This window comes from Musa acuminata, chromosome BXJ1-1 (assembly GCF_036884655.1).
Source record: "Musa acuminata AAA Group cultivar baxijiao chromosome BXJ1-1, Cavendish_Baxijiao_AAA, whole genome shotgun sequence".
In the NCBI taxonomy this organism is placed as follows: domain Eukaryota; kingdom Viridiplantae; phylum Streptophyta; class Magnoliopsida; order Zingiberales; family Musaceae; genus Musa; species Musa acuminata.
Window position 1 is genome coordinate 35,585,246 of NC_088327.1, and position 18,635 is coordinate 35,603,880.

Genomic DNA, 18,635 nt, shown 5'->3' on the forward strand with positions numbered 1-18,635 from the left:
ACAATGAAATCATTGTCTGACAATGAGCTATCATTAACTATCCAGCATTCTGTAAGCGGATCAATCAGTGAACTCATTCTCTAATGAGCACCTGCACTATAGCCTTAGTGTCCCCACATGAACAACTATGAGACCAACTGCTTGTAGAATCTCATATTTTGATGATGAAATCAATTGATGAGTGTTTATGATTTAATCTATGTTTTAAGTGACGTAGGATGCTTCGATCAGGATGAGACAATTAAAGCAGGAAGAATCATGTTGGGCCGGGGGAAAACATGTCAGAAGATTGGACGTCGAGCCGGTGGATCGGTCGACGTATCGACAAAAGGCTTCAGGCCTGCTGTTTGACCCATTCAGTGACCTGAAGCCACGTCAGACGGTGGCACCGCCGGAGATGGCAATGGAATCGCTTGAGACTCGACCTCCCAAGTGGTTTGGGCGATGGTACCACCGACAGTTAATGCTGTCAGGCGGTAGTACCACCCCTTCAGGCCGTGGTACTACTAAAGCCCAGTTTCTACGACTCTGTCAAGCGGTGGTACCGCTAGACTAGGCGGTGGTACCGCTAGTACCCCGAAAATCTAGGATAAGATTTTTTTTTGCTCCAATTTTGAAGTCGTTGTGGCCTGTAAATACCCATCTTTTCTGCATGAAAGAGCAATAAAGTGTGAACAAAAATCTTGAAGTGTTGGGGTGTGAAAGTGTTGTAAAAGTGCTAAGTGTCCTCCTCTTTCTTTAGATTTGTGATCATTCTAAGAGAGGTGTGAAGTTTGTAAAGGTTTTCTCCTAAACCCGAAACAGGAGAAAGTATTGTAAGAAAGTGGTTGGTCTTCGCCTATTGAAGAAAGACCGTTAGTGGAAACCGGTGACCTCAACAAGGAGGAATCAGGAAGTGGATGTAGGTCACGACAACCGAACCACTATAAATCTTACGTGATCTCTACTTTATCATTCCTATTCTACTTTTTCTTCATATTGATTATTAACTTGAATGCTTACTCCCCTTCACACCTTCTTTATGATTAACTCATTTCTGATACGGGTTTAAATTGAAACAAAATTTTCGATTCGATGTAATATTTTTATTAACACTAATTCACTCCCCCCCCCCCCCCCCCCCCTCTTAGTACCAACTTGATCCTAACAAAGGACACATTTATAAAGCTTTCAACGTGTTGTATGCTATTTCGGCATGTCATCTGATCTTTCGATACTTCGTTCGAACCTCTAGCATATCACTCTTTCCTTCGACATATTGCTCACTCCACCGGCTTGTCGACTTTTCTACAATATCCAATCCTTCCAATAAAATGCTCAAACTAATCTTTCAACATAATATCTGATCCTTCCAATACGATGCTCGAACCTTTAACACGAAGTTTGATTTTTAGCATGTCAACTAATCCTTCGGCTCAACATCCACTTTTTGACATGATAATTTTCTGGCACAACGTTCGACCCTCTTACTCAATAGTTGGCCTTTTGGTGGTTCGAATCTATACTCGAAGTATTTCTTATATCACTTATCTCAAAAGTATAATAATCCAATAAACTCATCAATCAGTTTTATTATCAAAATTCGGGATTCAACATATTCATCATTTTTTTTAAATAAAGCTAATATTTCAAACATAATAATTCATCATATAATGAAATATATGTTTAAAAACCTAATGCTTAAAATGATTAAAAAGTTAATTGGCACTTAAATTTATGTTTAACTTTTAATCGATAATTTTTCCACATTATTTTAACTGAGTCCTCTATCTTCCATTTCATTTAACTATATGAATAAATAAAATATTATTTATTAAACATAATTAAGCTCTCAATCTAATTTAATAAATTATCCGGATAAACTTCCTGATCGTTTATCAATACTAAATATAAGATTATATGATTAGTTTAACTATATAAGGTGTAAGATATATTCATATCATACATTACAAAGATTTAATAAATCACATTTTCTTTAACTAACATGTAATATTCCTCAAGAATTATTTATAATATCAACAACTTCATTACTTATATTTATGTATATAAGTCTAAGCAATATATCTTAATTCATTATTTATTTTCTTGGTCAATCTATATGGGATGTTCTTTATTTCCATGAGTTATGTATGCCATAATTTAATCAAGATGTATTCTGATATAAATTTAGTAAGAGTTCTGATATATGGGTTCTTAGGATCAAACCTATACATTTAGTGGGCACCATGAGAAAGTCATTATAATGGGTCGAGTTCAGTCGTTCCGCCTCAGCAAACCAACCGGAGATCCGCACACCACACGCCGCCCCTCGCATATTGAAGTCCTTGGGACGATGGGGGCGTTAAAACTAGATAATTGTACGAACAGTAGATCGATCGCGCGGTGACTTCATCAGATCGACTGCCTTTGGCCTTTGCTTCCCCTGCGCTGTCTCTTTCATGGCGTCGTCGTCGGAGGGCGGAGGTGATGGGTCTCTTAATGGTTCCCTCTTCGATGGGATGGTTCTTTTCACTCCCTCTTCCTTCACCGATCCCTCGCTGCCTCAACCTGCTGCATCGCCGCCGCCCGATGTTGCCGCCGCCGCCCAACCTCAGCCCGAATCCCAACCCTTCGATGAAGACCTCTTCTCAGATCTCACTATTCAGACCCCCCCATCCCCAACCGCCACCCTTCGCGATCCTCCTCCAACTCTGCCTCCTCTTCCCTCTTCGCCTCGCCAACCGCCGGCCCTCCTACCACGCCAACCCTCCCGCAAGAAAAAACGAGCCGTTCGGATTGGGTACGCCCGAGAAACGGCGGCCGCCGCCGCCGCCTCGTCGGACGATTCTCATCATCTCTCCGATCCCCTTTGTAACAAATCTCCTCCTCCTTCCTGCGGCGCTACAGCAATTGCGGTGGCAAATGAGTCGATGGCAGATGAGTCGCTTACTTCTCCACATGATGCAAGTGTCGATTCCGCTGCACACCACGATACGGCCATGCCGGCTGTAGAGGACGATCTGATTCCCGCACCCCCCAAATCTCTAGAACAACCCGGAGAAGAGGCGGACGAGGGGAGCTCGAATGAAGCTGTCGTCAAAGAAGGCAAGGGTGACCAGCGCCCAACGGAAGGAAGAGGTGAAGAAGAAGAAACTTGCTCCTCGGGTGGATCGGCTACTGGAGAAGGCGTCTTTGGTTCTGCAGAAGAGAGACTACAGCTGGTCAGGACCCAGATCTCGAAAAAGCTCGAGTCCGTCCGGCAAAGAGCAGCTTCAGCTTATGCAGAGAGAAAGGAGTTGGAAAGGAGTCGGAGGAGGGCGGTTGAGAGCGTGAATGCAGCATCAACCAAACATAGGGACCTGGAAAAAGATCTTGAGCTAGCCTGTGAGGCCGAGGATTTTGAGAGGGCTGAGAGGGTCAGTGAGAACCTCATGACCGTGGAAGAGGAGAAGGCCAAGCTCCTGCTTTCGTTGAGGGAGGCAGAGGCAGATTGTGAATTAGCTGAATCGAAGATGCAGGAGGTGCTGGAGTTGCAAATAGCAGTGGAGGAAGAATGTATTGATCTGCTGGAACAGTTTGCTAAGGTAACAATGTCAACTTCGAACCTCGATTGAAAGATAGATAAGAATCTTCTTGAGTAATAGATAAGAAACTTCTTGAGTAACTAATCCAAAATCCAGGGAAAATTAAGTTATACATATAAGTCGATATACACATTTCAATTCTCCTCGATCTCTAGTATTCGCTTTCTTTTATGTTATGGATTTGGTATAGTCTTTTATTTGTTTTGTATTTTCTTGCACATAGACATCTACTCTGTAGTAATGTTCTAGATGCAAGTTTGTACCTCATGTAAATTTTGTCTTGTGATTATGCTAACTATTTTTGTGGGCTTGGTCCCATATTGGAGTACAGATTGTCCACTGAATCTACTTCTTTCTTGTGTTTCTGCAACTCCACCATGTAACAATTTGCATGTTGATGCTGATGCCTTATATGTACTTGCATGTGATTCAAGACACCTATTGCCCCTCTTTGTTTGTATTTGCAGAAGCATAATTCAATGTTGTACCTTAATCCATTGTTGTTGTTGTTTTTTTTTTTTTTTTTTTGGTTGAAATGCACTTTTGATGTCAGCCATATGAAGATCCTCCTAATGTTCATCGGTGCTGTATTCAACATATCATTTCTGCAAATGGAATTTAGTCCCTTAAATTTTAGGAACATTTAGAAGGATATCATACAACTTGTTCTCGTCCATCTCCAAACTCAATATTCCTCATTGTTTGGATAATGCAGATGGCTAAATATGCCTTCCTCTTTGCAGGCCTTGAATAGGATATTTTCTAACAGTTTTAAGGAGATACGAAAATATTGTCCATTGCTAACCCCGATTGTCATACTTTGTCCCGTCAACTCACACACCTTGATATGTCTTCATTTTTTAAGGCTCTAAATAAGATTTATTCTCATGAGGTTTCCAGTGTTGCATAAGTATGATTCTCTTTAATCATCTATCCTGAACAGCTAATGGTATGTTTTTGAGAATCAATTTGCATTTGTTCCTTGCTCCATCTCGCTTTACCTGTGCTTCTACATTTCTATTAGTAAACAAGAACCAAGAGAATGATGGGTTTACTGCAATTTTTGTCTCCCTTTGCACAGGATGCAGCTGATTGTGCAGAATCAATTCTTAAAAATGCAGAAGAAACATCTTGTAAAGAAATAGAAGAATGGCAATCATCAGTTGAATTGTTAGAAGTTAAGAAGCTAGAGATGGATATCGAGTTACAGTTAATATCTGAAGCACATTCAGGATTGGAAAATGCAATAGAAGACCTGGTTAAAAATGACAGGGAAGAAAAAGAAATGCTGGCAAGAAAAGGTGTCATTTTGGAAAAAGAGTTGGATGAACTACTAGAATTGGTCAGGCTGAAGGAGGCAGAGATTGCTGAAAACAAGTCTCAAATACAAGATGTCGACAACAGAATATCTAATGTGGCTTCTAAGTTTCATGAGACACAATCAATTATTGACATGAAGCATAAAACATTGCAGGAAGCCTTTCTCAAGGTAGAATCTGAAGATGGGGCATTGTTGATAAGGAAGGAGGAAATTGATGAAGTTATCTCTTCAGCTGAAAAGAAGAGGAGAAAGCTAATAGAACTTTCAGCCATTGCCTCCAATGAAGCAAAAACTTGTCAGGATTTGCTTCAGTTGAAAAAGCAGTTGGCATCTTTCATTTTGAAATCAAGAGAGGACAGAGTGAGGTACTCAAAGACCGAGGAAAAGATATCAGAAGACATTCAGATACTCAGACAAGAAATTTCAGCTGCAAGAACTGCTCTACAGGTTAGTCATTACTTGGCAATTAGCCTGAACAAAATACTTGAGAAATAGAAATTTCTCCATACATGGAGTCTCCTTTCAAGCTCATTGACCATGGCCTAACTCAGATGATGGTCACCTCAGGTGTGGTCCAGCCAACACACGGGGACCATATCCCAGCCAAAGCCCACAAAATAATTTAGGTCTATGCCCAAACCATCCATCGATCCCAAACTCTTCCAATTCTACAGTAGCAAGTACAAATTCTTCTACAGTATGTATAGTTACTATCAATATGGTAGGTAATGTATGACTTTCTTTCCAAGAGAACTTTTAGGATGGAAGTATCTTTTCTTTCCATACCACTATCCTAGCACAAATTTTAAGCCCAAGCCTGGTCCTTGTGCAAAATGTATCACAAATGTACCTTCGGCCAGCCAGTCTGTATAAAGTAGGCAGCGCTTGTCGGATTCCATTAACTCCTAAATCACACAAGAAAATATATGGATTTTCTAATAACATGTATACATCATTCCGTATCTTGTTTCACTCTCTTTCCTTCCAATACAATAACAACAAAGTCGTAAGTCCCAACTATTTGGGATTGACTATATGAATCTTTTGCTACCATTAAGAACTGTAAAAAATCATATGTTTAGTTAAATTTAGAGTATTTAAAACTTTATTTAAAGTTTCTATTAAGGTCATTTTAGATCTTCCTCTGTCTTTCCTCTTACTACTAACATTAATCATTTCGCTTATTCTAACTATCGCATTCATAGGTCTCATAAGTACATGCTCATATCATCTTAAATGATTCTCTCTTATTGTACCCTCTATCAAAACGATGTCCAATTGTTCACGAATAAAAATATTTTTTTTCTTATCTTTCCTGGTAACTCCACACATCTATCTCAACATTCTCATCTCAGCAACACAAACTTTTTATATATATTATTTTTTAACTATCCAACACACAGAATCATAAAACATTTGTTGGTCTCACAATTGTATTATAATTTTTTTTTAATCTTAAAAGTATTCGGCGATCACACAAACTCCTGACGCTTCTTATCATTTTAACCATCTTGTTTTTATGCGATGAATATCAATCTTTTCATCTTGCTGAATAATTAATCTAAGATACCTAAAGTTTTTACTTAACGAACGTCTTATTCATACAACTTAACATCTTATCCAACTCTCTTTCCGGTCAATGTGTCATGTTAAGTCCTTTAACAAAACTTTTTGAGTTTTTATTTTATAGGAGCTATCTTCAACTAGGGCAAGCATCCAACAGGAGGTTACTTTGTATAAACAAAGGATAGGTTTTATTGAGAAGAGAGGGCCCGAGCTGGAGGCTGAAAAGAAAGTTGCTGCCGCTGCTAGAAATTTCAGGGAAGCCGGGAGGGTAGCAGCTGAGGCGAAGTCATTACATATTGAAAAGGAAGACTTGCAACATAAGAAGGAGAAGGCTGTTTTACACCTAGAAAAGCTAGAGGAGGAGATCGGAAGCAATGTGGAAACAATTCAGAAGAACGAAGAGTTGGTTCTGCTCAAGGAAAAAGAGGCCGCATTGGTAGGCTGTAACAGGCTCCAATTAGTTGCTGCAGCTGCTAGGGCTGAGAGATCTGTTGCTCTTAAAATGGGTGACCTCGAAGAAGGCAGCTTACTACTTAAAGAGGCCGAAGCTCTAGAATCCAAAGTGATGGAGCTTCAAAAAGTATACAACCTTGACACACAGATGGATGAAAAAAATCTAGTCTCCTTGGCATTCATTACCAACCTCGTTGGAGATCATTTGAGTGAAGCCGGCCAAGTGGCTTCTTTCAACCTTAATGCTATTGTTGGTTCACAGAGTTAGCACGCCTTGCTGGAGTGACTTGTATTTAAGTGGTACAGAATGTGTCTACAGAGATTGAAACAGCAGAACAAAGTTTTGGGTTTTTTACCATCAACTGCAAAACGAGAGAGATTTCTCTTTTGGTACTCCAGCATCTGTTCATCTATCTGCTTTTTAAAGATGCATGAAGTGCGATAATAGTACGTTGTATGAGATAAGATACTTGATGTTAGATTGCCTTCGCTGGTACGTGCCTCCGAGTTAATTCTTTTAGGGAGAAATTTTGTGAATCACCTTACATACAGCACATACTGGCATTTTCTACTAATATGAAGCAGCAGTAAAACATAAAATGTCTAGCAAGTTCCCACCTAATTAAAGAAATGAAGAACTTTTCCGTGACACGAATATGATGCAATATCATCGATTGACCATAATCATCAGTTAGATAAACCATGCAAGTTTAACACCATAATGCAGAATAATACTAAACATTTAAATACAGCAAATCGATCATCTTCATTCAAGCATTATACTGATTATTGACAAAGAATCACACAAACAAACAATATTCATGCAAATATTCAAGTCTTTATTTGCAACTTCCCTAAATATAGAAATGCAGTAACCATAAAAAAGAATGTTAACGAGTCCATTATAATCTGAAGCTACAAAATTGCCTCGTAGAACCACTTAATTTTACCAATGTGCACTTTTCATTTCGAGCAACATGTTTTCAATAGTGTGTTATTTCCTCGAAAGCATCAAAATTACAGAAGTTGTCCTAGCATTGCACTCACTTGAGGAAGAAAAGAAAATATTTTATTTATAGGAACAACAGAAGAAGAAAAAACAAAAATAAGCTAGAATAATTATCAGAAAATAAAACTAAGTGATCATGTACATATACCTAGCAAAGCATAAGAATGCAACCCTTCTCAAGAAACCAGTAAACTTACCTCCATAGTCCTGTTTTCAGCATCAACAGAGGAATCTGGAAGCACAAACAGAACACCTGTCAGAAACACAAACACCTGTTACAATGTGAAAAAGCTCTAACCGAATAAAAGGTTATTTTTTCAGTATCGACTCGATAACTATCATGCTTCTCACTTAGAAGGGAAGGAAATCTCTTGGAATGAATTAAATTCGTGAATTGGCAGAGACCGATGCGGATGAGATGGGTTGGACTTTCAGAATGATTTTATTTGAGATTGAGCTACACAGGTTTCCATTTATCGGCAGCAACTAAACGGGAAAAAGGAAGAAAATTAATTCCAAGGAGACTATACAATTACCTTCGAGCTTGTTAGATATCTCCTCATCTATTTCGCACCCAAATCCAAAGTAACGCTCACAAGACACGTTGTAAATTTTCGGGCTGTGGCGGTGGCGACGGGCGAGCCGATGATTGCACGGCCATCGGAACGGCGGAGGGGAGGGCTTCAAAAGAAAGCAAAGCCACCAATCAAATCCCAGGAGCGAACGAGTGTTTTGCTTGGGTATGGCTTTGGGTCACCACTCATCGATCGTCGCGCCGCTTATGCCCCCAGAGACGGTTTACTGTCACAATAAGTTGTTGTCGTTAGGGCCAAAAGTACAAATAGGAACCCGATAAACTTTCAGAATTCAATATCCAATTTGGACGACCATAGGATTTATCCGTCACTAAAAATAAATAATTTTAATTTTTTATCCGTCACTAAAAATAAATGTTTTTTAAAAAAGAAGATCAATTATTTCAACCCCCCACTACGATATCTCTGTATGATTTAGCTAATAGTCTCAATTACTGATGTGAGACTACAGAAAAATTAAATTTGTTCCATCAGGATGACTTACGACCTCCTCCTCTTAATGCTAATTCGCATCTTAATGAGGCGCAACGGACTTCTCACCATCACAATGTGTTGGAGAATGAAGCCCGCTACCCAAAACAGTGGAAATCTATATATATGCTCGTAAAAGCAGATGGTGGTGGCAACAAGTGCAAGTAAATGATGCCTCCTTTGACCACATTCATGTTGGACTTTCGACTCGATCAACATGTATAAATAAGAGCTCAACATCTCACATTAAAATTATAAGGTCCGTGGAAAAAGCGAATTTAGATGAAATGTGCTAGATCTGATCAACAGCTATCCTCTGTATCAGAAAACATAACCTGCTTATTCTTTATGATCTACCATACTTATTCTGGTTTACGGCACGTAATGATGGCAAATTTAATTAGCTTCTTGTTGTAGCCTTCGATCATCAGGGGCATCGCTAGTGCTCCCTTTATCGTCTTCCATCCTGGAAAACCGCAGCTGTTAGATAAACTGAAGGTGATACAACATGTTACCAGAATACCTAATATGGTGGGAGTGGAGATTACCACTTTGCAACAGAGATGTAAAGCCCCGCCATGTCAAGGCAGATCGGATGACAGCAGGCCAAAATGGTGCGACATTCTCCGACCAATCAGCTGTCTTAATGTTCTGCAACATAGCAACGAGCGTGTGTATGATAAGTATACACGTCATTACATCAACAAGCCGGTACATTTGGGCATTATCATGAGAACCAATGAGCTACCAACTCAAACCATGATCCATATGGTTCTTTCTGTTGTCGTTTGAGAAAGTAATTACCTCCAGCGATAAGGATTGAGCTATTTCAATGTAGTCTGCAGCTGAACACCAGGATGGCAAGTAATAGGCATCACATATCTTGTTCAAGAGATTCAATTCTTCAGGCAGCAGAGTGTCCTCAGATGGCAGGAGATCTCTGTGACACCATGTCACAATAATGATCGTGGCTCCACGTGCTGCAACACGTGCCAATTCACCTACAAACTGATACATAAGTCAAGCTAATTAGATAAATATCCACGAGGAGCCTCCAAGAGAAATCATATGGCAAGCTGATCACTGAGTTGTAAAAGTTTTTTGTAAAATAATGCAAGCTAAATTGCATCAAGATCTCATGCATGATGTAAGTAATTCGAGGGCACATACTCTCAGATACTCGAAGATTGTTACCTTTTTCTTATCCGGCATATGCTCTCCGCTTTCCATGGACCAAACCAGGTCGAACTGCCCATCAGAAAAAGGTTGCTCCAAAGCATCTGCAACTTGGAAAGTTACCTGTTTCCAGCTTGTGAATAGTAAGTAAATCAGCGTCTTCTTTCTCATATTACCAGCCAAGTATACGAAAAATGTCAATAATTAATAGGCTTCTAAAATAATAGTCTATGCTTGGTCTTATCATTAAAGTAAAAGACCCAAAAAGGAGATGGAAAAGGGATTATCCGCGTACCCTGTCTGCCAGCCCCTCAACAACAGCAAGATTATGTGCTCTCTGTGCTTGGACAGGGCTCAAAGTAATACCCTGGCATTGAGCCTCAAACTTCTTTGCCAGATATCTGGAGCTGCCTCCAATGCCACAGCCAACATCCACTACCTTCTTCGGTTTTTTTGAAGGATCATCTTCTTGCAGGAAAAAAGGCAAATTCTAATCGTCCTAACAAAAAAATTGATATATGCAGAATATGCATAGTACTTTTTCCCCATATAAACGTTGGGATGTTAGATGGATGCATGGTCAGAACGTATTTGCTCTGGAGAGTACACATCCAGTTTACAGATACAGGTACCTACCTACTTTGCTTAGCAAATGCACCACACAAGGCATGTGATGTGGGACATGGAGCACATGAGCATTATGTACAAACACAGTAGCAGAGGACAATACAGCATTTTTTGTTAGGTTTTTGAATAAAAATTAGATAAATTACAAATTTTAATCATGATACAATTGTTGGAAGAAAGAAATAGCTTGAAACAAAAAGAAAATAGAGATCAACAAATAAATAAAATATCAAAAAGTCAAAAAAAGATTTATGTGGTCTAAAACTCTCAATCTATTCATGAATTAAACCAAATCCTTCTGTAAGATGAATTAAACCCAACTTTAGCACAAATATTCCAATATATCACCTCACATAAACTCGAGGAATTTCTGTCACCTTTTTGCCTACTCTCTCTAGACTTATCAAAAAGAAACCCAAGGGCACTCGAAAAATTCTTTCACATCTTATTCCATAACCAAGATGCAAAGATAAATTAGATATATATAGAATAACTAAACCATAATTTCTACGGTTTTTCTGATACTTGTATTTCTTGTCATCCTAATACATCTTGACTCTAGGAATCCAAAAAATATTTGAAAAACTCAACAATCACATAGAAACGTGTAAGGGTGAGGCTAAAGCAGTTGTAAAGTTCAATTTATAGTCAAATAATGCATGTTGAACCACATTCCTAGCAACGAAGATGAGCCTCTTCTCAGTTTCATCATCCCATTCAAAAGCTCCTTAAAAAATCAAATTTTTTTCTTGCAGTTGTCTTTTATTGGTTTTGAGAGAAAGAGCCAAAGAGTTATTCGAATAGAGGTTATTAGATCTTTTCGGTATAGTTAAATCCGTCTAATATTATATATCAACTAAAACTAATATTTTTATTTGATTCATTACTTATTTGAATTTGTTCATATACTCGATCAATTCATCATCTTCTTTCAACCTTAATTTGTATGTTTTTTTTTTTTTTTGCTTCATATACAATTTATGGAGCAATCTTTCAGTCAAATAAAACTATTTTAATCTATTTAAAATAATCATGATAAAATCATCCTCTATAATATTATTAACAATATTATCAATTATACAGATCAGGTTTTACGTTAACCCTTCATGTCCCAGGGGTTCACTCGGTGTAAAGATTCCATGGACACAACATTCAGACAAGGATATCAAGCTGATAAATATTGGATGAATTAGTATAACTATGCTTTAAAAAAAATTATGTTTGTTTTCAACTCCAGTACCTATCTGTCTTGCACACACCTCAACAATCAACGATATTCCTCTATCATCTCAGACCAGCATGTTTCTCCTATCTTTTGTCTTACAACCTCATGTCACATCATTTCATGAGGGTCTCCATGTCTTTATTCTTAAAATTAGCTATCAGCTACCTGATCAATGTAGCCATTTCCTTTAGAAAAATGAGTTCCTGAAAAAGAAATACTTTTTTTGGACTTTTCCTAGTTCCTAGTTTTCTTTTTTGCTAGCAGTGTCCTTCATTTACCTCAATTCCCAAAAACCTCATGGCATCACAAGTACAGCAGCTCCAACTTTACCTTTCACCTTTACCCATGGACCCATCCTGGATGAGAACTCAACAGCATTGTTCCTATGGATCCATGCTTTTCGCACTGAATTACAGTCTTTTTATGGTATTAATAAAATTAATGTAAGTCAATGTAAAGATATTGTAACAGAGTTATTTTCATAAATTCGCTAAAAAGAAATCTATGTAGACATTTATTTGATTGGCCATCAAAGATTTTAAGAGGGCTTGCATCATCCAGCTCACATGAGAACGAAATAAAAAGTCATGAAAAGCTCCACAAAAACGATCTCATGGAAGTACTAGTAGCATCAAAAGAAAAACACTAGTTGTATGTGTTATGGAAAAAATGACGTGGCTAACGTGTCAGCACTATATGACGACTCCTTGGCAACTCGATTTCACGTGATCGACATGACAAGAGCCACTTGGCCGAGACATCAGGGCCACGTGACCGACGAGCTGACCCCACATGGCTGACACCTCAGTTTCACATGGAAGATGCGTCAGTTCCACACGGCCAACCAGCTAGCTCTACATAGCTGACACGACGGAGCCACTCTGCCAACCCCTCATCGTATAACTTCACGCAAACTCCCATTAAGGTAAAGCCAACTAGCCGTGCTCGGTGAATGCCACGTGGAGAGAAGCTATGCAATCATGGGTTTAGTGTAAACTGATGGTAGTTACGGTCGAACTTAACACCCCCATTGCTACACAAACCACACAATAAGCGGGTGTAACTGTTCCAACGTCCACTATAAAAAGGGGGTGAACATGTACATCTAGATACAAAACAATCTACATCCAACTAGACAACTAAAGCATCAAAGGGGCATTTATCAAAAATGCCCCCAATGTAGTTTTGTAGGATTCAGACATCCGACTTGTAGAGTTTCGCTCTAAGACTGGCTCGAAGAAGAACAAGATTGGATTTGATTTGTCTTCCAACTCAGACAACCAAAACCAAAATTTGCTCTAACAAATTGACGCTGGAGAGCGAACAATGTCTCTGGAAAACTTTGTAAGTCCATCTCAGTTAAATCCCGAGGACCCGAACCCACCAAACCCAAACAAAGCGAGCCTGATAGTCCCAAGCACTCCCTTACCAAATACCTCAATTACAATGGTCCCGAATCAAGGACAACTTGGGGTGTCAGCCGGTCTGAATCCACCTCTCTCGATACCGAATCCCAACCTTTTCTACCACCTCCTTTAGGATTCGACTTTCATCTAGCTAGCTCCACATCAACGACCTACACAATCAACTCCTGCAAAAATGACTATTCTCATCGAAGCCTTTCACACTTTAGCCCAATAAGTGTAGGTTTTACCTAAAACAGTTCAAATTGTTGACCCATACCTTCCTCAACTCACTCGGCTTACCCAATAAACACCACCTGCCCCATTCACTTTGTCATTCTCAGCTCCTATTCCACCACCAATTTCCATCCCAAGCTTAACAACAGAGTCTCGTTTGACTCAGGCCCAAGTCCCACCAAAAGTGCATTCCCCTTCGTTGGCCTAAAATTCAGTTCTTCCACCAAAGCCAAAATTCCTTAATGAGTCGATCGCTCGATCAACCGACCTCCTAGCTGAGGTCCGAGACCATCTTAAAAAATGAACCAACGATTAGAGGATATTCGAAAAAAAAAATAAATCAAAAAAAGTAGCCAGGTGGAATCATATTTATAATCCCCTTTTACAAAGAGCATAAATGAAGAGCCAATTCCTCAAGGCTCTAGCCTTCCTACATTGGATGTCTACGACAAAAAGTCTAACCCGTTAGAGCACATTACAATATTTACCTCTCAGATGGTGCTCTATGAAACCATAGACTCCCTCATGTGTCGAACTTTCCAAACCCTAAGAGGAGCAACACGAGAATGGTTCGCCAAGCTCCTCCCTGAATCAATATCCTTATTAGGGCAATTGGCCAAAGATTTCAACTGACTATCAGCAACAGGCTCCCAAAGAAGTCCACCACTTCTCTCTTAGCCATACACCAAGAGAGAATCTTTGGAGAATTATACAAGGAGGTTCAACAATGAGGTTCGTCTGGTCGTGACCTGATCCCCTCTGTCCATATGAATGCATACATCACCAATCTCCAACCCTCAAGGTTTTTCTACAAAGTTATCACTCAGACCCCAGCGACTTTCCAGAACTCTTCCAAGAGGCCAGTCCACATTGTTGTGGAGTTAGTGATCACTAGGAAGAGAAAGGCCAAGCCTAAGAAAGCAATAAAAGAATAAAAGACTCAACGTCAAGGCCCCATTGGAAAGGCCGTGAAGTGATAGGCAGAGTGACCGGATCCCTCCCCAGTGAGATTTTACACCACTCAATGCTTCTCATACAGAGGTATTTATGTAAATCCGAGATAAGGGGCTCTTACACGCACCCTGCCCCTTAAGAGCATCGCCAACGAGAAGAGATATAACAAATTCATATTGTTTTCATCAAAACCATGGGCACAATACTAAAGACTATTATACTCTGATGGAGCAAATTGAGGAGTCAATTCAAAGAGGGCACCTCAATAAATTCTTGCCTAGGGTTCACGGACCTCACCAAGACCTCAGGACCCATCAAGCATCAAGCTAATGTAATTGTTGGTGGACCAACTGTAGGTGAGAGTAGTTCGTCCATACGAAAGTCATACACAAGGGAGCTACAGTCAAAAAAGTTCCATCTCAATGGAGATCAACCCACTGTATTCAGGGAAAAGGAGACCGAGCACCTAGACCCTGAGCATGATGACGCACTCGTGATCTCCCTCAAGATCGCCGATGCCTTAGTGGAGAGGATCCTGATCGACACGAAAAGTTCTGTGAATATACTTTCATACAATGCTTTATAAAAAATCGACCTATCAGACAAAGACATGTAACCCATCTCCCCCACCCTTGCAAGGGAGCCATTAGAGGAGATCCCTTTGATAACGAACGGTCATATCATACAACTAAAGTTGGATCAGTATTATACAAGGAGAAGAAAGAGTTGGTCAACTTCCTACACATGAATTCGAAAGTATTTGCATGGTCCCCCAACAACATGCATGGGATAGATCGAGTGTGGCTCAACATCGACTCAACATTAACCCAAAGCATTGTTAGAAACCCCAACAATTTGCTTCGAACCGACAAGCAATAAAGGAAAAAGTTTAAACTCTTGTATATTGCCTTTATCCACGAGGTCCATTACCCAAAGTGGCTCACGAATGTAATCCTTGTTAAGAAAAATAATGAAAAATAAAGGATGCGTGTTGATTACACTGATCTCAAAAAGCTTGTCCAAAAGACAGTTTTCTTCTCCCTCAGATCGACTAGTTAGTCGATTTAACTTTTGGTCATGAATTACTAATCTTTATGGAGGCTTTTTCTGGGTATAACCAAATCAAAATGATGCAGGAAGATGAAGAACACACCACATTCATTCTTGATAAAAGCTTGTACTACTGCAAGGTCATATCGTTTGGACTCAAAAATGCTAGGGCAACGTACCAGAGGATGGTCAAATAGATGTTTCAACACCAAATCAAACAAAACATGGAGGTATATGGATGATATGCTAGTATAGAGCTGCTTCGCATATACTCATCTATCCAACCTGGGAGAAACATTTACAACTATCAAAAAATTTCAGATGCAGTTACACCCCCCTAAGTGTACATTCGATGTAAGTTCTAGAATATTCGTCGGCTTGCCATGAACACAACATTCAGACAAGGGTATCAAGTTACAAGCATTGGATGAATTAGTCTACCTACGCTTTAAAAAATATGTTTAAAAATCAGCTCTAGTACCTATCTGTCTCGCACACACCTCAACAATCAATGATATTCCTCTATCATCTCAGACCAACAAGTTTCTCCTATCTTTTTATAACCCTATGTCACGTCATTTCAAGAGGGTCTCATGGAAGTACCGATAGCATCAAAACAAAAACACTAGCAGTATTTGTTCTGGCAAAAATAATGCGATCGACGTGTCAGCATGGTGCTGACATAACGACTCCTTCTTGGCACCTTGATTCCACATGGCTGACATGACAAGAGCCACCTGGTCGACATGTCTACACACAACAATTTATGTTCGACTAGAGAGCTAACTTTCGAAAACGACTCTCACACAGTTTTGCAAGGTTCGGACGTCTGACTCGGAGACTCTCTAAGATCGGCTCGAAGAAGAAAAAGGTTGGATCCTATTCGGCTTCCAGCTCCGACAATCAAAATCAGCTCCAACAGTATGATTATCCAAACAGCCAATCACCGATCGACGAAACTGATCTATGAATCCGACGACCTATTATAACGGGAGTAGATGAAAACCAGTTATAACTTTGTAACGCTCCCAAAGGATCACCTATAGGAACTCCGTAATGTTCTCGAGAGCTAATCACTGAACTGGCCCGTGGTTTCGAGGACCTATTACACCGGTGGACATTGACAACCGTTATAAATTTGTAACAGATCTGTTGAAAAGGTAATATCGGGCGAAAGCTCAATAACATCTATGATCGTAACACGGTCAAAGATGGGTAGAGAGATGTATAGATCTACAGCCTACAGGTAATCGAAAAGGAAAAGGTAATGAGAGAGAGGAGTCAGGAGGAGGAGGACGACGAGTTAGTCGTACCTGAGACTCCGGAGAATCGTAGGGCCTCCTCGACCATGCGGATCTGGGCGGCGCGGTGATCGTCGATGGACGCGGTAACTCCCGGGTCATAGAAGCCGTGGTGCATGTGGTCGCCCCAAATGTCCTCCCACAGCCCCGATGACTGGTCGTAGAACTCGGCGATTCCCTTTTTAAGCCCCTCCTCCGCGGTCGCCGACGCCGCTGCCGCCATAACTCGAGCAGGGCGGCACGATTTGGGTCGCAGCCGGAGGGCGGATGGCGGCCGATTCGCCGCCCCGAGGAGGCAGCTGCGTGATGCGGAGAGCCGGAGCGGGAGGGACGGCAGCTCGCTGGCGTGGCCGTGGAGCCGTGCGGCCATTTCTTGAAATGACGGAGGGTTCCCAAGCAACAACAAGGCGCCCTCGTTTGGTTGCTGGATATTTTGAAGGAGAGGTAGAAGTGGCGCGGTCGAAGGACAAGTGGCAAAGAAAGAACGGAGTGAAGTCGAAAAGAATGGCGGAACAAGGCCAACGGGTAAAGAATAGTGCTGGATAATAAAAAACTAAAATTGGTTGATTTTTTAAATAAAAAAAATTATATTTTATATTTTTTTAATCGATACCTTCTATTTTTTTTTATCAAACTAGTATTTTTAATTTAAAAAATACTTAAATTATCTTCAAAAGAAATTTCATTAGTTTGACGATGACAACAAAATTATTTAAAGAACTACTTGAAAATACTATAAGTAAGCAAATGAAATTGAAACACGATAAAAATCATTTAATATATCATACTATGATTTAAATAGATATTTATAATAATATATGAACAACATCACCCAAATACAAATCAAAAATTAGTTTGTTACGGTGTTTTGATCACCATAATAAAAACACTAAAAGCTCTACTGAAAGACATCAAAAATTATTTAAATGGACTCCTAACTTTGATTAAACTAACTACGATGCTAAAAATATGGTATTGTAATGATCTAAGGGCAATGATAACAAAATAGACACAATTTGACATCATTCATAGTATTTTTTTAATAGTATTTATGTTATTATATTGATGTATTAAAAATACTATAAATATTATTGAAAAACATTATAAACGAGCTAAATAAAAATATCATAACAGTTGAAAATTGGTAAAAAGAAAATGAGCAAAAAAATTTTTTGAGATATAATTAGATATTTTTCAAATTAGTGGTATTATTTGAAAAAAAAATATTTTTTTTATGGGTAAACACAAAATATGGGTATTTTTTAGAAAAATTATCTAATACTTTAAAAAATTAAATATTTTACTGTATTGACTAGTTTGATTCAGAGAATAAAAAAATAATGGGTAATTTATCATCAAAAAACATTTCACTATTAATTTTTTAATCAAATGATGCCGCTCATAAGAGTTTTTTTTTTTTTTTAGTTTTTGAAACAAAGACATACTCATTCTTTAGGTTAAATGATATCATGACCCATACAAAATTCATGATATAACTTTTTCTTTATTTGTTGAATTTTCTGTTAAATTGATTTGATCTAGTCATCTGCTCCCAAATTAACCCTCCTCTACCTCCTTTTCGAATATTATATTTTAATTTGAATTTTAGAAATTATATCTCAAATTCTTTAAAAAATAATATATTTTTTATATTATTAATAATATATTTTTTATATTATTAAC

The 18,635-nt window shown here is 39.0% G+C and overlaps 2 protein-coding genes across 3 annotated transcripts; one reads left to right on the forward strand and one right to left on the reverse strand.

The window, feature by feature from the left end:
* The first annotated feature begins 2,287 nt into the window (after window positions 1-2,287).
* Window positions 2,288-7,382, forward strand: LOC104000167 (uncharacterized). The gene is made up of 3 exons (XM_009422151.3): window positions 2,288-3,563; window positions 4,645-5,331; window positions 6,575-7,382. Exons 1-3 carry the CDS (start codon window positions 2,439-2,441, stop codon window positions 7,169-7,171), a joined length of 2,409 nt encoding a protein of 802 aa, XP_009420426.2. The 5' UTR covers window positions 2,288-2,438; the 3' UTR covers window positions 7,172-7,382.
* Window positions 7,383-9,197: 1,815 nt separating this feature from the next.
* Window positions 9,198-17,453, reverse strand: LOC135678201 (gamma-tocopherol methyltransferase, chloroplastic-like). Of its 2 annotated transcripts, none has more exons than XM_065190724.1 (6): window positions 16,965-17,453; window positions 10,451-10,620; window positions 10,174-10,278; window positions 9,784-9,987; window positions 9,528-9,630; window positions 9,198-9,445 (listed from the first exon to the last, which is right to left on the reverse strand). In XM_065190724.1, exons 1-6 carry the CDS (start codon window positions 17,320-17,322, stop codon window positions 9,342-9,344), a joined length of 1,044 nt encoding a protein of 347 aa, XP_065046796.1. In that variant the 5' UTR covers window positions 17,323-17,453; the 3' UTR covers window positions 9,198-9,341. The 2 variants fall into 2 exon arrangements, with proteins under 2 accessions (XP_065046796.1, XP_065046791.1); XM_065190719.1 differs by having other exon boundaries at window positions 10,451-10,623; window positions 16,965-17,415.
* Window positions 17,454-18,635: the final 1,182 nt, after the last annotated feature.